General features: G+C 44.1%; 1 protein-coding gene across 7 annotated transcripts in view; it reads left to right on the top strand.

Moving 5' to 3' along the window:
- The first annotated feature begins 1,985 nt into the window (after positions 1 to 1,985).
- The window catches only part of NAXD (NAD(P)HX dehydratase), a 51,181-nt gene continuing 35,988 nt past the window's right edge, over positions 1,986 to 17,178 (top strand). Inside the window, exons 1-6 of one of the 7 annotated variants that reach the window (XM_057397212.1) lie at positions 1,986 to 2,102; positions 3,725 to 4,302; positions 5,568 to 5,939; positions 9,255 to 9,405; positions 10,683 to 10,728; positions 12,395 to 12,483. In XM_057397212.1, the coding sequence (XP_057253195.1) occupies positions 3,744 to 4,302; positions 5,568 to 5,939; positions 9,255 to 9,405; positions 10,683 to 10,728; positions 12,395 to 12,483 (1,217 nt within the window). In that variant the 5' untranslated portion in view covers positions 1,986 to 2,102; positions 3,725 to 3,743. The other 6 variants (XM_057397211.1, XM_057397210.1, XM_057397214.1 and 3 more) reach the window with 6 other exon arrangements.

The raw sequence follows: 17,178 nt of genomic DNA, 5'->3' as shown, positions 1-17,178 counted from the left end.
CCCCCTCCCCGTTTGCCTTCTTTAAGGAAGGGGTTTTGTGGAGGATAAAGTGGTGGCGCCGATGGAGATCTCTCAATCCGAGTCTTGAGGGCTTCAAGCCTTTTCATCAATCGCTGCAGCTGAGTGTTTCCAAGGCCAGTGAGTAGTTGCTGATGAGCTGAGCAGATCGACCTGGGAGACGAAGAGTCAGAGTCTGGAAGCAGAGGATATAAATCTGGCTCGGATTCAGCAGATTCGGAGTCCGATCCTGGGTCGAACTCAGGGTCTCCGTTGTTCGCAGCTATGTCTTTCTTCTCAGGTGTCTCTAATTTGGTACGTGGCTGTCTGCAGATCTGGCTCTTGCTTTCATTGGCTTGGGGCATTGATTTTTTCAGTGCCGTTCCAGGTACCACAGGAGGTGCAAAAGTCATAGCCGCAGCACTATGGTGGGGGTTAGGGGAGACAGCCCCTTCTGGAGCTGTGGCAGCAAATACAGAAGCTACTGCCGCCCTTTCTGATTTCATCTCTTTCAAAGTCTCAAACACCAATCTCCAAAGTGTAGAGTGTTTCTGTGCATCTTTGGTCCCTTTACTAACCTCATCCCATAAGGCTTGACCAATTCGGTCCCACTCCAGAACCTCAAAAGCTGCTTGCACTGTGGGGATAAAACTGTGATCACGGGACCACTTTAGCAGCCTTTGTAAGGCAGCACTATCATATTGCAGTCCTCTCTTAGAGAGAATGTGTTGGAGGAGCTTCACCACCGCCTGTTCCTCTTTCGTTAGCGTGGACCCCATCTCTTCTCCAGCCGCTCACCTGATCAGGGCAAATTTCCCGAAGTTTGCAGACGTCTGACTTGCAGCACCGGGGCAGCACTTGTTTCGGCTGGCTCTCTGCCCCTTCTTTTCCCGTCGGAATCTCAAACTTGCATTTTGCAAATTACCGATCTGAGGGTCCCTGTTCGGGCACCACTTGTTGACGCGGGAGTCACGGACAATGCAGAGACGATCAATGTGATCAAGCGATTGCCAAATTTATTCACACACATCAACAGCTTTTATAGTTTACAGGACTAGCTGATGTAACCAATATAGATTCTGATTGGCTCAGAAGTGCTATCCACACATTTTCGAAGCAGATAATAGGCTAGCTGAAAACTTGTCCATTTGTTACTTTTTGCACACATCTTGCAGTTTCGCCATCCCGCTTCCACATCTTGTTAGCCTTGAGCAAACGACAAGTTCCTTGTTCTACTGCATGTAGCTGTCCTTTAGTAACCTAAGGTTAGGCCTTCCAGCCTGGGTAACTTGAGTTCAGGCCTTACAGCTTAACTCAGAGTTTGGCTAAGACCAAACAGCTGGGATGGCTCACATGTCCATTGTTCAGCTGTGTTCTTCATAACCGCCATCTCCTAAGGCTAAGACATCTGGGTTGGTCACGAAATGTCTGCCGTTCCTTAGCCAATCCACACACATCAGCTGGTATTTCCATCGGCTCTGTTGTTTTAGATTAAAAGCTACTATTCCAAGGATACTGCTTTAAAATGATGTATCTGAGCTAGAAATAGCAGCTTAAAAATGAATTCCGCTCGCGGATTTCTCAGAAACGGACGGCACGGTGAGGGGCGCAATGCGCGTTTAAAAGCAGGGAGCAATAAATGGTAATTCCTGCGAGGTTTTATTCGCTGCCTGTTAAAAAGGCTGGGAAGACGGCCCCAAAGAGCTGGGAAGGCCGGGCACTGCCACACCGCCGCCGGCCCGCGCCGCCCCGAGGCCCAGCGGCACGGGTGACCCCAGGGCGCGGAGCCCATACGCTGCCCGAGGCGGAGATCGCGGCGCCCCCGGCTCCGCGGGTGGCCGCTACCTCGGCGCGGACCGCCCGCGCAGGCCCCGCGCCGCCATTGGCTGCCGAAGGGGGGTGGGGGGTAAAGCGCGCCGCGGGGAGGCGCGGAGCGGTGCCGGGCGTGCGCTCCCGCGGAGGCCTGCCCTGCCCTGCCCTGCCCTGCCCTGCCCTGCCCAGGCCAACTCGACTCGACGCGGAGCCGGAAGCCGCGCCGATGAGTTGTATGCGCCGCTTGCCTGCGCGCTTGGTGGGGGGCACCGGGAGCTCCGCGCTGTGGCTAGGTAAGAAGAGCGCGCAGAGCGGCGCAGGGCCCGGCCCGAGTGCAGCCTCTGCCTGTTCCCCCGGGAGGATGTGGGGACAGGCCGCTGTCACCGCGGGCGCCTTGGCTGCGGCCTTAGCAGCGGCACTCTGGCTGCGGAGTGACGAAGGTATAAACATCCCTGCACAGGGGCTCTGGTGCAGGGGGTGGGGCTTGCCCCTGAGGGGAGAAGGGGGCGGGCCGGGCTGGTGGGCGCCGAGCGGAGACAGGCTAGCTCGCTGCTGAGGGCTGCCCTCCAAAGGCGGTGTGGAAGCGTGCGGTCGGGCTTTCCTCCCAGAGAAGGCAAGGCTGTCGGTCGAGGGGGAGCCCTCGGCTGGGCTGTCCCCTTCAGGGTCTGGGCAGGGGTGTGAAGGAGGCGGTGGCTGTCCGCCGTGACGGGGCGGTGGGCTTGGCGCCGCAGCTCCCGCCGGGCCGGGGAGTGGTTTTCGGAGCAAAACCGAAGGGAAAGGGCAGAGGCCGGAGCAGCACGCGGGCGGCAGTGGGGCCCCAGGGCCGCCCGCCACAATGAAGTCCACCCCAGGCCGCAGTGACGGGCCTGCCGTTCACCTGCCTGGCGAAGGGCTGGCCGGAGGGTGCAGTGGAAAACGCACACAGACCCGACCTGACCGCCAGCACCTGATCCGGCGGTGGCCTCCGGGAGGCGGTATCTTTCTAGCCGCAGCGCGGGCTTTTGTGGCGACCCCAGGGCCGAGCAGAGCCGCGCCGTGTGCACGCCCGGGCGGGCGGGAGCGTGCCTGCCCGCCCGCTGCCTGTCTGCCGCGGGACCGAGTGACGCGGCAGCCCTAGGGAGCGGGTATGGGAACCCGGTGCTGGCGCGGCATGGCAGTGCACTGGGTGAGGCAGAGCGCCGAGCAGAGCCACGGAATCTCGGTCGCCCTGAGCCGAGCTGCATCGCCTTGTGTGCGTGTGTATGTGCAGGGATCGCGCCCCACTGCGGCGGGGGAGGGTGGGAGGGAGGAGGAGGAGAAAGAGAGAGGGAGGTGCGCTGTGATGAGAAAGGCCTCCAAGTCCAGCCAGCGCCGTCGTCCTGCCGCTCCCCGAGAAGCCCGGGGCGGGGGGGCGGTCGCGCACGGATGACTGCCTGAGCGAGGTGGCGGTGCGTCCTGCCCCAGGGGAGGGGGCCGCGGTTCTGTGGCGGCAGCCCGGTTTTTATTTTTTATTTACCATCGTTTTCAGAGCAGGGCGAGCCGAGGGGGTGGGAAAGGTGGTTGGTTGGGGGCTTTTTGTTCGGTTGGTTTTCATTTTAAAACACCGCCCCCCCCCCCCCCCCCCCCTTTTTTTTTTTTTTTTTGCAGGTGCCCGCAGCTCAAAGCGGCGCCTAGAAAGTTTTTTGTTTCCGCGCGTCCTGGCTGCTAGAGGCGGCCCGGGATGCGGGGCCCGGGGCTCGGGTGCCCGCCGCGTCCCGCCGCACAGCGTCCAGGGCTGTCGTAGGCGCCTCCTAGGAGCGCCGAGTGCGGGCATTAAACCCCGCTTCCTCCTCCCCGCTGCCCTCCTCCGCCCCCCTCCGTCCCTCCCTCGCTCTCCCCCTCCCTCCCTCGCTCGCTCCCTCCCTTCTTCCCTTTCCCCGGTGCGCGGCCATTGCAGTGACCCCGGCCGGCCAAGGATGATTACGAACACGCGGGGCTTCCTGTGGTCGGACCTGGAGACGCGGGCGCTGCTGGAGATCTGGGGCGAGGCGGACGTGCAGTCGGCCCTGGACGGCAACTTTCGGAACAGCCATGTGTACCGGGACGTGGCCTGCCGCCTGGCCGAGCTGGGCTTCGAGCGCACCCCCGAGCAGTGCCGCATCCGCATCAAGGGCCTTAAGCGCCAGTACTACCAGGCCCGGGACGGGCTGAAGAAGAACGGGCACGCCCGCAAGATATGCAAGTACTACGACGAGATGGACCGGATCCTCAGCTGTCGGGGGGGCCCCGACGGCGTCCCCGAGTCGCTGGCCCCGCCGCCCGACAGCGCCCAGCCGGCGGGGCCGCTCGCCGGGCCACCTACCCCGGACACGCCGCACAACAGCCGCGAGGTGGACGCCGACCTGGAAGAGGACGGCGAGCTGGAGTCCCCCCGCGACAACTTCACCGAGGACTCCGGGGAGTGCTCTTCCTACGCCGATCACCCCATCAAGGTGGAGTGTCCCTCCTTCGCCATCCCCGTGCCGCCGGGCGACGGTGAGTAGCCGGTAGGCTCCCGCCGCCGGGTGTTCTCTCACCCGGGGGGCACCGTGGTCCTGCCGCCCTGGGGTCTCGTAGCCCAACTGCCGGCGCCTCTCTAGCTAGCATGATTCTAGTAGCTTGTGCCTTCCTCTTCTCCCTCTTGCCTCGTCCTCCGAAATCTGCCGGTGCCCCTTCACCTTGCACCTTGCTCGTTCCCGACGGCTCCCCCTTTCCCCCGCCAAGCAAACGCCGCCTTTCCAGGAAAGCGGGCCGCTGCAGGGGGAGGGAAGTGCTGCAAACCGGGTACGGGGAGATGCCGGGGGACGGCGACAGTAGTGAGTTTTTATTGGTGTTTATCAGTGGGAAACCAAAGGAAAACTAGCGCAGACATTATCAAGACAAAGTGTCAGGTAGCGCTGTATGAGAAAATAGGCGTCTTTTCTTGCTGGAAGATTTTTCCCATTCCATGCAGACTATGTGCAGTTTTGTTAGTCGGTATTAAAACCGTGATGATGATAATACCTGAAAAATCTGCTGCTTGTTGCAGATGTGCCAGAAAGCGATGGGAGAACCTTTATGTAATTAATTGCTCGAGTTGTTTCAGAAACACTGCTTCTAACTTCATTGGGTTTGTGGACAGAAACAGCCCTTTGATAAAGCCTGTCCTTCCGTTGCTCCCTCTTTACCCTCAGCTCCGCATTTGTTTTGTGGAGGTGGGAGGAGGCAGTGTTGCTTGTTTGTTTTAAATCTAGATTAATGCCAGGGTTTTAATACAAACATGAACCTGTCTTCAGGAGTTGACATCACTGAGAAATCAGCCAATTGGTTGACGTTTAACCAACCTTCTTTTTACACATAAACCCCATCAAACAGTTCTTTACACTAACGTTCTTTTGAAATGCAAATCCAGAATGCCAACAGACTGAAACTCAATTTAGATTAATGTAATTACCTGCAATACACAAATGAGGCTATACTATTTAATAGCCTTCACTTAAACCTTTTTCGAAGATGAGAAAGACTCCTATTGTTGAAGTTTAGTACTACAACAATTAAAAGATGCCTCTTTGTATTTTCGTGTTGCCTTTTGCAGAAGCTTGTGGTTTCGCTTTGGTACTCCAAAATGAAAGTATCTGAGATAATTATAACTCACATGGAAAAAGTATAACAATGTTGTCGTGTGTTAGGTGCACATCTTGTAGGGAGATTTTTGTTTTGCCTTTTCCTTCTAGGAAGTAATTTTTCTGCAGAAAAATAATTGTTTTTTCTTCTTGCTTTAGGCTTTAAAGAAATCAATGCTCCAACTATTACCCCACCTCGCAATCAGCCCAAAAGATCCAAAAAACGCCATGCAAACTTAACGTTGGATAAAATGATGGAAAAATTCCTTCAGCAGAGCGTGGATACGGAAGAGAAATTTTACAGATATGAAGAGCAGAGGCTCAAAATAGAGGACAAGCGTCGGGAGGCAGAGCATGCGCGAGAGCTCCAGATGTTACAGATGTTGGGACAGATGTTGGCAGGAATTTCTTCTACGGTATCACAAAGGTCACAATCTATACCAGCAAGTCCACCTCAGAGAGCGAACCATCGTTCATATGGGGATAACTTTAATTATAATGCTATGACAGCAGCACTTTCTCCACCGATAGGTACTTCCTTCTATAGCATAAATAAAAGCTAGGTTTTTTTAAACTTCTGTGTGAAAGCCCTGGTAGTAAGTAAGTGGCTGTTGAAAATAAAAGCTAATCGGAATTATTTAATATTGTGGTGAACGTGTCTGTGTGATGGAAAACAAAACATCATTCGTACCATTGTAGCGATTATTTAATATAGATAAGTTATAACAAAATGAATGAAATCACACCTTTTGAACCCTGTAAACATCGTGAACTTCTTTCCACATTCATGGCTCTGAAAAGTGAATGGAAGTTTTCTTTATAAAAGGCCAGTAGCACGTACTTGCTGAAAACTTTAGAAACATTAGGTACCTGGTAGCGGAAATTCTGCTGCTGTTGAAGTTATCAGGTCTAACCCAGTATATGAAATTAAGGCTGTGAATGTGTGTTTTTAGTGTTGGGAAGAGCGGAGTTTTGCCTACACTGAAGTAAATCAAATGTTAAAATCCATCTTTAAAATAAATTTCATTAAATCAATTCTGAATCATATCTTCTAATTGAACATTATATTACTGTAGTAGGTGTAATATAAGATGGAAGTCCTGGTGTGTATTTTTCTTCTACACCAGTTCATTTATAAATTCTTGGGCATCTGAATTTTTTTTAAAGAAAAAGGTGAAGCAGTGACTCTGGAATTGGTATTTATGCACAGACTTCTCCTTCTGTACTTCGTGCGTGGGCCAGAAGCTGATAATCTGATACTAGCGTTTATTAATGGACTTCTCAGGATCTGTGGCTCCTTGTCATTTATCTTTGTTGTAGTTTCTTTATACGTAGAAGTAGACAGCATGGGAGGAGGAGGATAGGGATACACTCTCAGTAAAACCAGTCAGCTTGGGGCTTGGTGGTTGTAGCCTGCCATATGGAAACTAAAGGAATCTTGTTCTGTTTTAATTCTGAATTTCACACTGCTTGGAATTAAAAAGCATGGTTTGAAAAGAAAAAACGTAACACTCAGCCTCAGTGCTGAGTAATAATCCAGCATGCCATATCCTGAAGGGTGACTGATTCCTGAGAGGATCTTTGAGCCTTTTCCATTCTACATTACATACTGTCTTTCCCTGTAAAATGCATGGAGGACTGGATGGTTAGCCTGTTGAGGGTTTAGGCTGGCTGACTTGGTTGTGTTTCTTGACTAGTAGTTGGTCTGTAGCATTCCTTGATGGCAGGAGACTTTCATAGATAAATTCTGGCATACGTGTGTGTTCTGTGTTTTAAATGTTTTCACATTAAAAGGAGACCTGAAGTGCTTTAGAAAATCCTTTAGGAAGTCATTTGAGGTTATAGACTGGGGCGATGGTGCCTACAGGGTGTTATTATTATTTCTGAAAGTGTTTTTTTTCTTGCTGGATTTCGTCATATAGGTGTACAGTCGTATTACACTGTGCAAAAATGCATTATATATTTTTAGCTGTAGCAAGATTAACTTGGGATTCTAATCTTTTAATTGGTCAAGGTGTAACAAAACGTTTAAAATGAAATATGAAAATAATGCTTCAGGCAGCAGATCTTTTAAGGAATTAAGATTTCAGTTCCTTATAGCTGCATATACCTTTGAGTTTTTGTAGGTAAGAGTGGGGCTCTATGAAGAATTGCTTTTTCCATAATTCTCTGTTTTCTTTCCATTTATTATGCAATCACTTTATATTTGCATATAAAAAAGCAACGAAAAAGAACAGGAGACCTTAACAACGTTGTGCTTTAAGGGTTACAAGCTGTAGGATAAGTCTATTTCTTGTGTGGTTGAAAACCAGTGAGTATACGAAGTGTGATTTAAGGAAAATAATCTGCCTTGTTTCCAGAGGAGATGAGCATTTTGTTCTCCTCTGGGTCGCTGCAGTGCTATTTTGGCCATAATCCAAAACAGTCTGGGTTTTTTTTCCTTTCCTTTTCTTGGTTTTTGGTTGGGTCATCCCCATCCCCCCTGTTTTTTTTTTTTCTTTTTTAATCTCAGTGAGAGTGGGATGCCTGTGTTATAGAAGGATTTGAAAAGCAAAAGATCAGCCAGGAGTAGTTGTCATTATTGAGCACTAAAGCATTTTGTTTCTGAAGATTAGTCTGATTTAGGTTTAGATTCAGATTCTGTGCAAGATGGACAAAAAGATGCTTTGTGCTGGTAGCTCACACATGTGAAGTTGTCTTGTTTACTACTTTTTTTACCCATTATTACATCCAAAACTTCAGGAACAGGTCCATCTGTCCATTCTCTGTGTCCCCCTCTCTGATGTTGGAGTTGCAGGGTGAGATTATTAAGTTGTATACAGCTGAAAATAAGGAGTATAGTGGGAGTTATTTTTTTACATGATTATGTGTTACTACATAGCAGTTCCTTGAAAGCTTTTTAGGAGATCTGTAAAAAAGGAAGCACAGCTACGGTCTAGGAAACTAATGTTCAAATAAACTACTGTTCTGAAGAGAATTGTACAGTTAGTGAAGAGCTTTGTTGAAATATAAGAACTTACTCTTTTAGTGTATTTACTGCAATTTATAGTTAACCCATTATTAGAAGTATTGAACTTCAGATTTGTCTTGTGTTAGGTAAATGGTTTAATTCTCTTTAGCCATAATTGTTGAAACACCTTTTCCTTCTAGATTTTTGTAGTCTTTTGAAGCAGTAATTGGAGTATATAGGCTTCTGAGTGTGCAGTTGTTTTAATGTGTAGCTTGGTGTGTGGCTTTGCATCAGAGATCTGCAATTGTATGATAGCTAAAAAGTCTCTTAGTGTGATATTTGTAATGTTTGCATTTAGCGCATTGGATCATAGTTTTGCAGAAAGACTTTATTATGCTTTGTAACCACCTGCCAAAACAAAAAGCAGTGAGATAAGCCCTGATTCTGCTGAGAGGTGGAAGTCTTTTAAGGGGAAGCAAAAAATAAGGTAGGGTGTATGTTTAAAATGTGGTTATAATAGGTTTATGCTTGCTCTGTGTCTGGGTGTGTTTAGTCCTTCGTAAGTGTACCTGTTTCAGTTGAGCTTAATTATGGAAGTGATTTCAGGCTGAACTAAGAATATATTTCTAGTTACAAAATGTTCATGTAACTATTCTTGGCTGTTGTTTCTTTCTGTACCTGAGCCTTAAATTAGGACTGTGAGCAGTCAGCGGGAATATTTTCTGCATCAGACCCAAAATTAATTTTTAAAATGTTCACCTTCTCTAGCTGTTTTAAAGGCCTTTAAGTGATGAAGCATTTGCTTTTTAGAAGTAAGTCCTTGAGTGGTTTTATTAGTGTGTGTGAGTGCTTTAAAGAAATGCTTATAGTAGTAACACTTATTTTCTTCTTTTCAGTTATAGAGAGATCTTTTTCACTGCACAGGACACACTCTCTAAAGGACATGGAGAATATTTTTCAACTGGTGCGCAATGTTATCCCTCCGCTAACGGGGAAAAGGCATAAAGGTCAAGATGGACGTATAGGCATTGTTGGAGGATGTCAAGAGTAAGTTAAACAGAAATTTGTTTTTTGTTTCTGAGAGAGTTTGAGGATGTCTTAGGTACTTTTAAAAGCCATTCAAACTCGCCTTCCGTTTAAAACATGAGTATTTTCTAGGGATCTTTATTAATCAGTCATCATGACCATGCATACTTATGAAAGAACACGTTTCCCTGCAGTTGTGTTGCAAAATTCTGATAGTGAATGTGATTGAAGATTAGAATGCTGTTTGTGTCTGTGTCTACCTTCTCCGTCTTTCTTGTCCACCAAACTATCTCTGCTTTCAGTGCATCATGAAGTTGTAGAATAGAGTAAGACAGCAGCACATCTTTTTTTTGTTGTTGTTAAATGTATTCTGGTATCTTGGGAACTGGGTCTCTTAAATCAGGAATAGAAAATTTTCTTACTGTGCCCTTTGATAAATTGTGGTAGTTCCTAGGTTCTGTCATTACTTTGGTTTATGTTCTGGAGTGATAGAAATAGCATGTTACAGGGGAAAGAGAGATACAGCATGAATCAGTTAAATGCTGTACTGACCTAGAAATAAACTAAGCTCTGTTCTTTTCTTGGCCACTTTCAGTAATCTGCACAGTACTTTGAATGAGCTATTACACCTTCCTGTTTTTTCATTTTCCCGTTTTGAAATAGAGATGGCATCTTTCTCCTGTGAGAGAGATCTGCTGTTGGACATCTGCCATTAATAAACATTCTGTGAAGAGCACACAGGTGCTGTCTTACAGCTGGGTTGTTCAGCCAGGAGATAGTTTTCCTGTTGGTCTAATGCACTTAGATTCTTACCTCTTGGCAGAAATAAGCACCTATGGAGGGTGATTCTGTCTGTATCTCTCTCTTCAGTCTTCATAAAGAGGATTTAGGGCAACTGGAATCACAGTTTAGGCACTTTAGTTAAGCATCTAAAACCAGATGGGATTGATCTGGGTCACAGATCCCAGATTTGGCTTGCAAACAGTGCTCCACTCTTGTTTTGTTTGTCTCTGAGCTTTTTAGCTGGCTGTCTGAGAAAAGTTTGCTTTTTTATGGTGTGATCTTTGAAATATTTCTCTGAAAGCATCCGGTGGCTATGGTGAAATCCTGCACTTTCCAAATCAGAGCAAGGCTTGAGTTTGGCTTCAGTATAGGAAGATTTTTATCTGTCTTTTACAGCAAACAAAAGAGAAAGCTTCTCTTATAAGCTTGCTCTTGGATTTGGGACTTCATTATGGCAGGGTAGATTATTTAATGTCCTTATTGTGTTTCCTAACCTAAATTGTATTTCATTCTAGATACACTGGAGCACCGTATTTTGCTGCAATTACAGCTCTTAAAGTGGTACGTGTTCTTCTGTACCATCATTTATATAAGCTAAGTGTCATCTTTTTAAAAGCATTTGCTCTGTGTTGCATATGAAATTTGAGTTTTTAAAGGTCTTCTATTTAACAAAGAAAACCCTTACTCCTGGATTTGCAGAAATACTTTCTAAATAGGTTATTTGCTATGTTTTCTGCAAATGTTTTTTCTGTATGAGGTGAAGTTAGATATATGTCAAAAAATTCAGAATTTCAAAGGGAGAGCTATTTTATCAGAGACTTGGATAAGAAATTTCAAAACTTGATGAACTGTTTTCTCAAAAATTGATCAATAAAATAACTTCAGATTAATATTTGAAATTAAGTTTTCAGTGCTGCAGTAAGTTACTCAGAATTTTTATCTGGAATTTTTTCTGTGATGAATGAAGTAACTTTCTTTCAAAACTTACAACTTTAGGATAGTAAAATTCTTACTGTAAGTCTAAAGATTGTTGGTTGAATTTCATGTAATTTTTAGTAGCACACTTTATTTACATTATAATGCTCAGTATTTCCTTTTTTTTTTTTCCCCCTAGAAGTGTGAACTTCTTTAATGGCATATTTACTGAATAAAAATATATTTGCTGTAGGCTACCTAAATACAGTGGTGATTATTCAAATGTAAACAAATCATGCTCACATAATAGACACGCTTTTCAGTACTCTATAGTGTGTCATAACTTGCAGTTCACTGTGCATGTGTTTCTTCTTGAAGATCTGTTTTAATAAGTAGGTAACCAATCCAAGTATTTCTCACCTCCCCTCTCCCCCAGGATGCTGTCCCTCAAGGATTTAAAATTGAAATTATATTAGTTAATGATATTATATAAGATAAAAGGCCACTGTTCACTGTGTGCAAATACAGTACCATATTAGGATGCCCCATATTGAAGTCACTTGTTCTCAGATTATTACATCTGCATATAAAGAGTCATAGGATCAAATATCTGCATTGCTTAGCAGCTTAAAATGTTAAGTGTGTAGTAGTAAAGCAGAGGAGACACTTTCTTAACCTTGGGAAATTTCAGTATGCAAGACAGATACAAGATCAGGCTTTCTGGTCACTGCTTACACAATTTTTATGTGTATGTCTGATTATTAGAGTTGATAATAGAAGATTTAGGCTAAACTCCTCAGCTTTAATATTTATTTAACTTCCAGAGTGTTGTTGAAAGTGTGCCAGCCTTTGTCTTGTATGGATTTGGCCTGTTGAGTAAAAATGGTAGAACTGGAAATGTACTCATAGATTGCCATAGCTATATTTTGCTATAATACATTACAGTATTATTTTTCATCTCTAATGTAGCTTGTCTCTTGGTCAGCTGTGTTCTTTTGCCTTTCCTCTCAGTGTACGTGTGACATATTAGTCTTTGCTCATCTGCAAATGAGAAACATTTCTCAAGTGAGTAAAGGTGTGAGGTCTGTGTTTTCAGTCATCCTGTTGGTGAGAAACAAAAAAAATTATATTGGAAGTTAAATAAAAAAAAAAAATCTCTAAAACACTGCATGGTAGTCCAAGCCAAAATAAAAAAAAAGTTTCCTTTAACTCTAGAGAAGTAACAATTCAGGTGAGTTGCTCACTGAGTAAACTTTGGAATGATAAAGTTACTATTAATTTGATAATTCTGTTTGCAAATTTTCTTTTTTAGGGTGCTGATTTATCCCATGTGTTTTGTACCAAAGATGCAGCAACAGTAATCAAATCATATAGTCCAGAGCTGATAGTTCATCCAGTTCTGTAAGTGAATTCTCTTTTGTTTAAATGAGCAAGTTAGGATTACTAGTTTGAACATTTCTGTCTGACAGTTGACAAGTTTGTGTTCGTTCTTTTTCTGAGTTACAGTGTGGATGAGATAGAGATTACAAAGCCCCCTGGGTTTGTCCTTTCATTACAAACAGATATTTAATGTAGAACAATCAGTTGTGAATTCTTTTCATTACTACCAAGATACGATTTTTTTAAAAAGCAAAGATCTTGCTTTCCATTACCTTCTTGTGTGTGTTCTGTGATTGTAATGCATTTAACTGTGAATGGTAGCAAAATCCAGAAGTAGGAATCACTACAAGTCAGCATTTTAGAACCTGCATTTGAAAAGCAGATAGAGCATGCTCTCTTGCTTCTTCAGTCCTTATAGTATTTAACAGTAGCGTATCTTTTTTCCTCTCACTCTTGTGTGTATAGTTTTTTATGCAGAATTACTGGGCAAGAGAGATGCTGGTTCTCATTTTAATTCACAAGTATGTTGCATTAGATACACACCCATTCCTAGGAATAAATGGATGTTCTCAAACGATACTAAATAAGAGACTTGTTAACCAGAAGATGAAAAGTTTAATAAGCAAATGTCAGCGTGTGCTTCACTGAATTTCTGTTCTGAAATATGTTAGTGACTGGTGAACTTCTGCAGGATAAATTGCTTCAGTTAGGTGTTACGATGGTTTACAATGAGCACTGCAAATGAGAATTAAGATGTGTCCCTTAGGTATATGTCCCTGAGCTGAGCTTGCACCAGTGCGTGTCAGTCTGTCAGTGTACATAGCAAAGTTGTGATTAAGCTAGAAAAAGCACAATTTCAAATGGTGCTTGTTAGATATTGCTGTCAGGACGGATTTATGACAGTAGAAATATTTTGGTGCTTGAGAAGAAAAATATGATCTCCCTTATGGTGATGCTTGTGGTTGGAAGCCATAAGTTTATTACATTCTAAAGGTGGGTTTCATTCCTGTTGGTGTAGAGGTGCTTAAAAAGTTGGTTAAACAGACATATACCAAGGATTGTGGTTTTGTTAGGGTTGTTTGGTAGCTGTTTTTTTTTGAGGGAGGAGGAGGGGCGGGGGGGGGCTTATGGTTGAGATTTGTTGTTTGTTGGTTTGGTTGATCTTTTTCAAAGATAGAAACCTGTAACTGTGGATTTTAGACAGGGAAAAATGTTTGAAAGCAAGAGGAAATGCAAGGGTTGGGTTTTCACCAGTCCTGACTGCATTAGTCTCTAAAATCCAAAAGGCATGTTTTCAGTTGGTGTTCTGTCTTGTATTATATGATAACAAATGAGATGGAGAATCTTAATGGCAGTATTAGCTTCTAACTAAGGTTGTCTTGGTGGGTGACACTTGAGATGCAGCATATGGTTGCCTTGTATGGGAAGGAGTTGACCTTGCCCTGCGAGAAACCTGTCTTGTATACATAGAGTTCTTGATGTCAGTGGTAATGGCAAAGGTTAATAGAAGAAACAGAAGCAGCATAGAGAAGAAGGGAGGTGACAATGTGTAAACAGTAAAGTTTCTGTATGGGATTGTACCTACTAAATAAGGGTATTTTCTTACATACGCAGATTCGCAATGTCTTCTCTGGAATTCATATCTCAATGAAAGCTCTGGTTTTTCTCTTGCAATGAGAACTTCTGATTTTAAATTTCAACTCTGTACAAATGTTTCTGGATGTACAAAGTACAGTGAATTTAGAAGTTTTCATATCCATATTGCTTTAAGTCTGAAATTCAATATTTAATACTTTTATTACAACGGATTAATTTAACCCAGACAGCTGGCTAATTGCATGAAGCAGTGGATCTATAAATATTGTTCTTACGACATTCAGAATGAAAAAATGCATGTATCAGAATGTTCAGATTTGTTTGTTAAATTTTCTTATGTTTTTGTCTCTTCTTAATCTGAGGGAAAGAGAAAACAGTCTTTTCTGGTTAGAAGGCAAAAAATCTTGAGTGACTCTACTGAGTCCAGGTTTTATTTACATTTACACAAACAGCCCGTTTTTTGTAAGGTCCTTTGTTTTCAGTGTCACACTTTTCAGATGATCTTTTCTACGTTGTGGAGCTGTTTGAGTTCTGCAGGCACGGCTGGCCGCGCTTGATTCAGAGCCTGATCTCTTAAACAGTCTTTGTACTTTCTCCCGGTCCGCACTTCATGCATGGAAGAACCTCTGGGTAAAACCCTCCAAGCAGCTACGTCATTGTTTTCTTTTGTGTCTCTCCTTAAAACTTTGCTTTGTTATGATTTCTCCATGACCCTCCAGAGTAACTAGGTAGCTGTTGTACTGCTCTCTTACTATGCTAATCAAAATTATGGTCCCGTGTACTCCTGAACTCACTGAACAGCTTGGCATTTCGCCAAGGGTTCAGCTGCCATTTTGTACTGCCAGGAGTCTGACATTTTATCATCTCCTCTGTGACTTGACTGCTACTACCTTTCCCTGCTGCCTTCAGCTCACAGGGGATCACCTCAAGGAAAGAACATGCTTTTTTTCTGCTGCTGCCCCCTGAACGTGAGGGCTCTTCTGGCTCATTAGAGCTGCTGTCACAGATCTTTGATGGCAGGAGTAGCTAAGGTATGTGAGAGCTTGAAGTTGCACTGTTGCGTTTCAGGTCCTTGGCGAATGCCTGTCACTTAAAGGATGAGAGGAACGTTATGTGGGAAGAATTGAGCAGGACTGCAGAAGAAGGGTTATGAAAATGAGCATCCATCTTGCAGCATTGCCAGGGCAATTCCACATGGCTCCAGCTGCAGACCATCCTGGGATTTCTCTTGGTGTAACAGCCTGTGCCTGGGACACCCATAACGTAGCTTTCTCTGTGTTTTTTTCGTGTGACTTCATTCCGTGTTCCTGAGAGTGAAGGTAAGGGAGCAGCCTGGGATCTGGAAAGAAAAACCTTCAACAGCTGTCTCTGTGCATGCTCACCACTTGAGCTGAATCATGATAGTTGTGTGTCTAGGGGCCATGAACAGTCAATATTAGAAATAGTAGCTTTTCCTTTTTCTTCTCAGTGATTCTGCCAAATGCATTATGACTCCTTCCATGATCACTTGGTATTAATGAAAGCATTAATTAAAACCTGAGCTAACCAGTTCAGTATTTGTGCTGACTGGTTTTGCTTTCCTGTAGAGAAGCGAATAGTGTTTATTGCAGAAGTTGGGTCTTCTGAATAGTGGAGTATACCAAGTCTGGTCACAGAGGTCTTGCTTTTCTCATCACTACCCCTGGTTTGTGCTACATTTCTCTGTTTTCTCAGTTAACATGCTCCTACTGTAAACTACACAAATGCAAGATAAAACTTAGCTTTTGCATTTTATAAAGTTTCATTGTAGTTTCTGTGTGGATTTCTGCTGTAGACATGTATATACTTTCTTACATTAGTGTTGAGAACTTTCTGGAGAACAGTTTTCAGGGGCTTTTTCATACTACCCATATTAATTCCCTGGCTCAGGTGAGGTTGAATAGGATGCTTGAATATTTTGTTGGGTTAGTTTATTCTGTCTTGATAGGTGAATGATCGGAGTTAAAATGACCTATACGAACCTAGCTAGTTATATTTTAAAAGAAGAGAGTATAAATCTATTGTGTTAGATTCTCCTCTTCCCAGGACTTTTTGATAATCTTACAGTTTTTCTTCCTCTATAGGGCAGGGGAGACTGAGGTACTACTGAGCAGTTCAGTTGTAACCTGGTTGTCAGAGAATTTGTAAAGTCAACGGTTGATATATTCCTTGGTCTCCAGTTTTATCAGAGAAGTAGAATGAGAGATGTTAGGTCATTAAGTTCTTACGATTCTGGGGAAGTCGCGTTATTTTTCCATTATCCCCCAAAAAAGCCACCCTTGAATTAGGTATGGATTTAGAATTAATGCCTTCCTCCCAGCTGGTTGTATCTATGGGTCTGTATGGACTAGGAAAAATTGCCAGAATTACTGAAAGTCTTACAGTTAATTGCAGAGTTTGAGGTTTGGATTGGATTTTTAAAATACTGTTCTTTTCAGTTTGAAATAAAAATAACTGAGTAGGAAACTTGCATAAGGCTGGCCTGTGTATTGAGGCCAGTTACCAGTAATGCAGAAGCTTAGCTTAGATCAGGGTTGCTGGAACATAATTTTGTCTATGTTTTGATGAGTTGAAAAATATTATGAAAATGAATCATGGACAATGAGCTCCTGATAAGTTACATGTACACTTTCAACCAGTGCCAACTCCCTTATTAAAAAGAAAGCCCAGGAACAATCTTAAGATTTTTGGCTTTTCCTAATTCATTATGTGGAGAGGAGATTCAAAGCTAGTATTTCTTTGTGGGAGGAAGCTCATACTTTTAGCTGTGTTAGCTAAGGATAGCGATTAAACACCTCTTCTGTGTAACATGTGATTAACCTCTCCTTTGACTCAACTGCTGGAAGAAGCACAAGAATTCTTGTCACTAGGGAAAGTTAAGGAGAAAGCACAGATTATCGAAAAGATGCCTCCCAAGTTACTTGGCTTCTGGATCCCTATTACACCTGCAGAGAAGATGCAGGCATGAATTTTGTGATCTCTCTCCCAAACCTCATTTAGACAGCAGCCTAGCTAGGGATCACATGAGGGACTTCTTGGGGTTTGGGTTTGTCTTGTTTTGGTTTTTTCCCCTCAGTACTTAAGGAGAGCTGAAGGTCAGTT

Source organism: Pezoporus wallicus, unplaced genomic scaffold, assembly GCF_028554395.1.
Source record: "Pezoporus wallicus isolate ANWC-B61680 ecotype Strahan unplaced genomic scaffold, APGP_CSIRO_Pwel_v1 contig_1851, whole genome shotgun sequence".
NCBI lineage: Eukaryota > Metazoa > Chordata > Aves > Psittaciformes > Psittacidae > Pezoporus > Pezoporus wallicus.
This window is presented reverse-complemented; position numbering and strand designations above follow the sequence as displayed.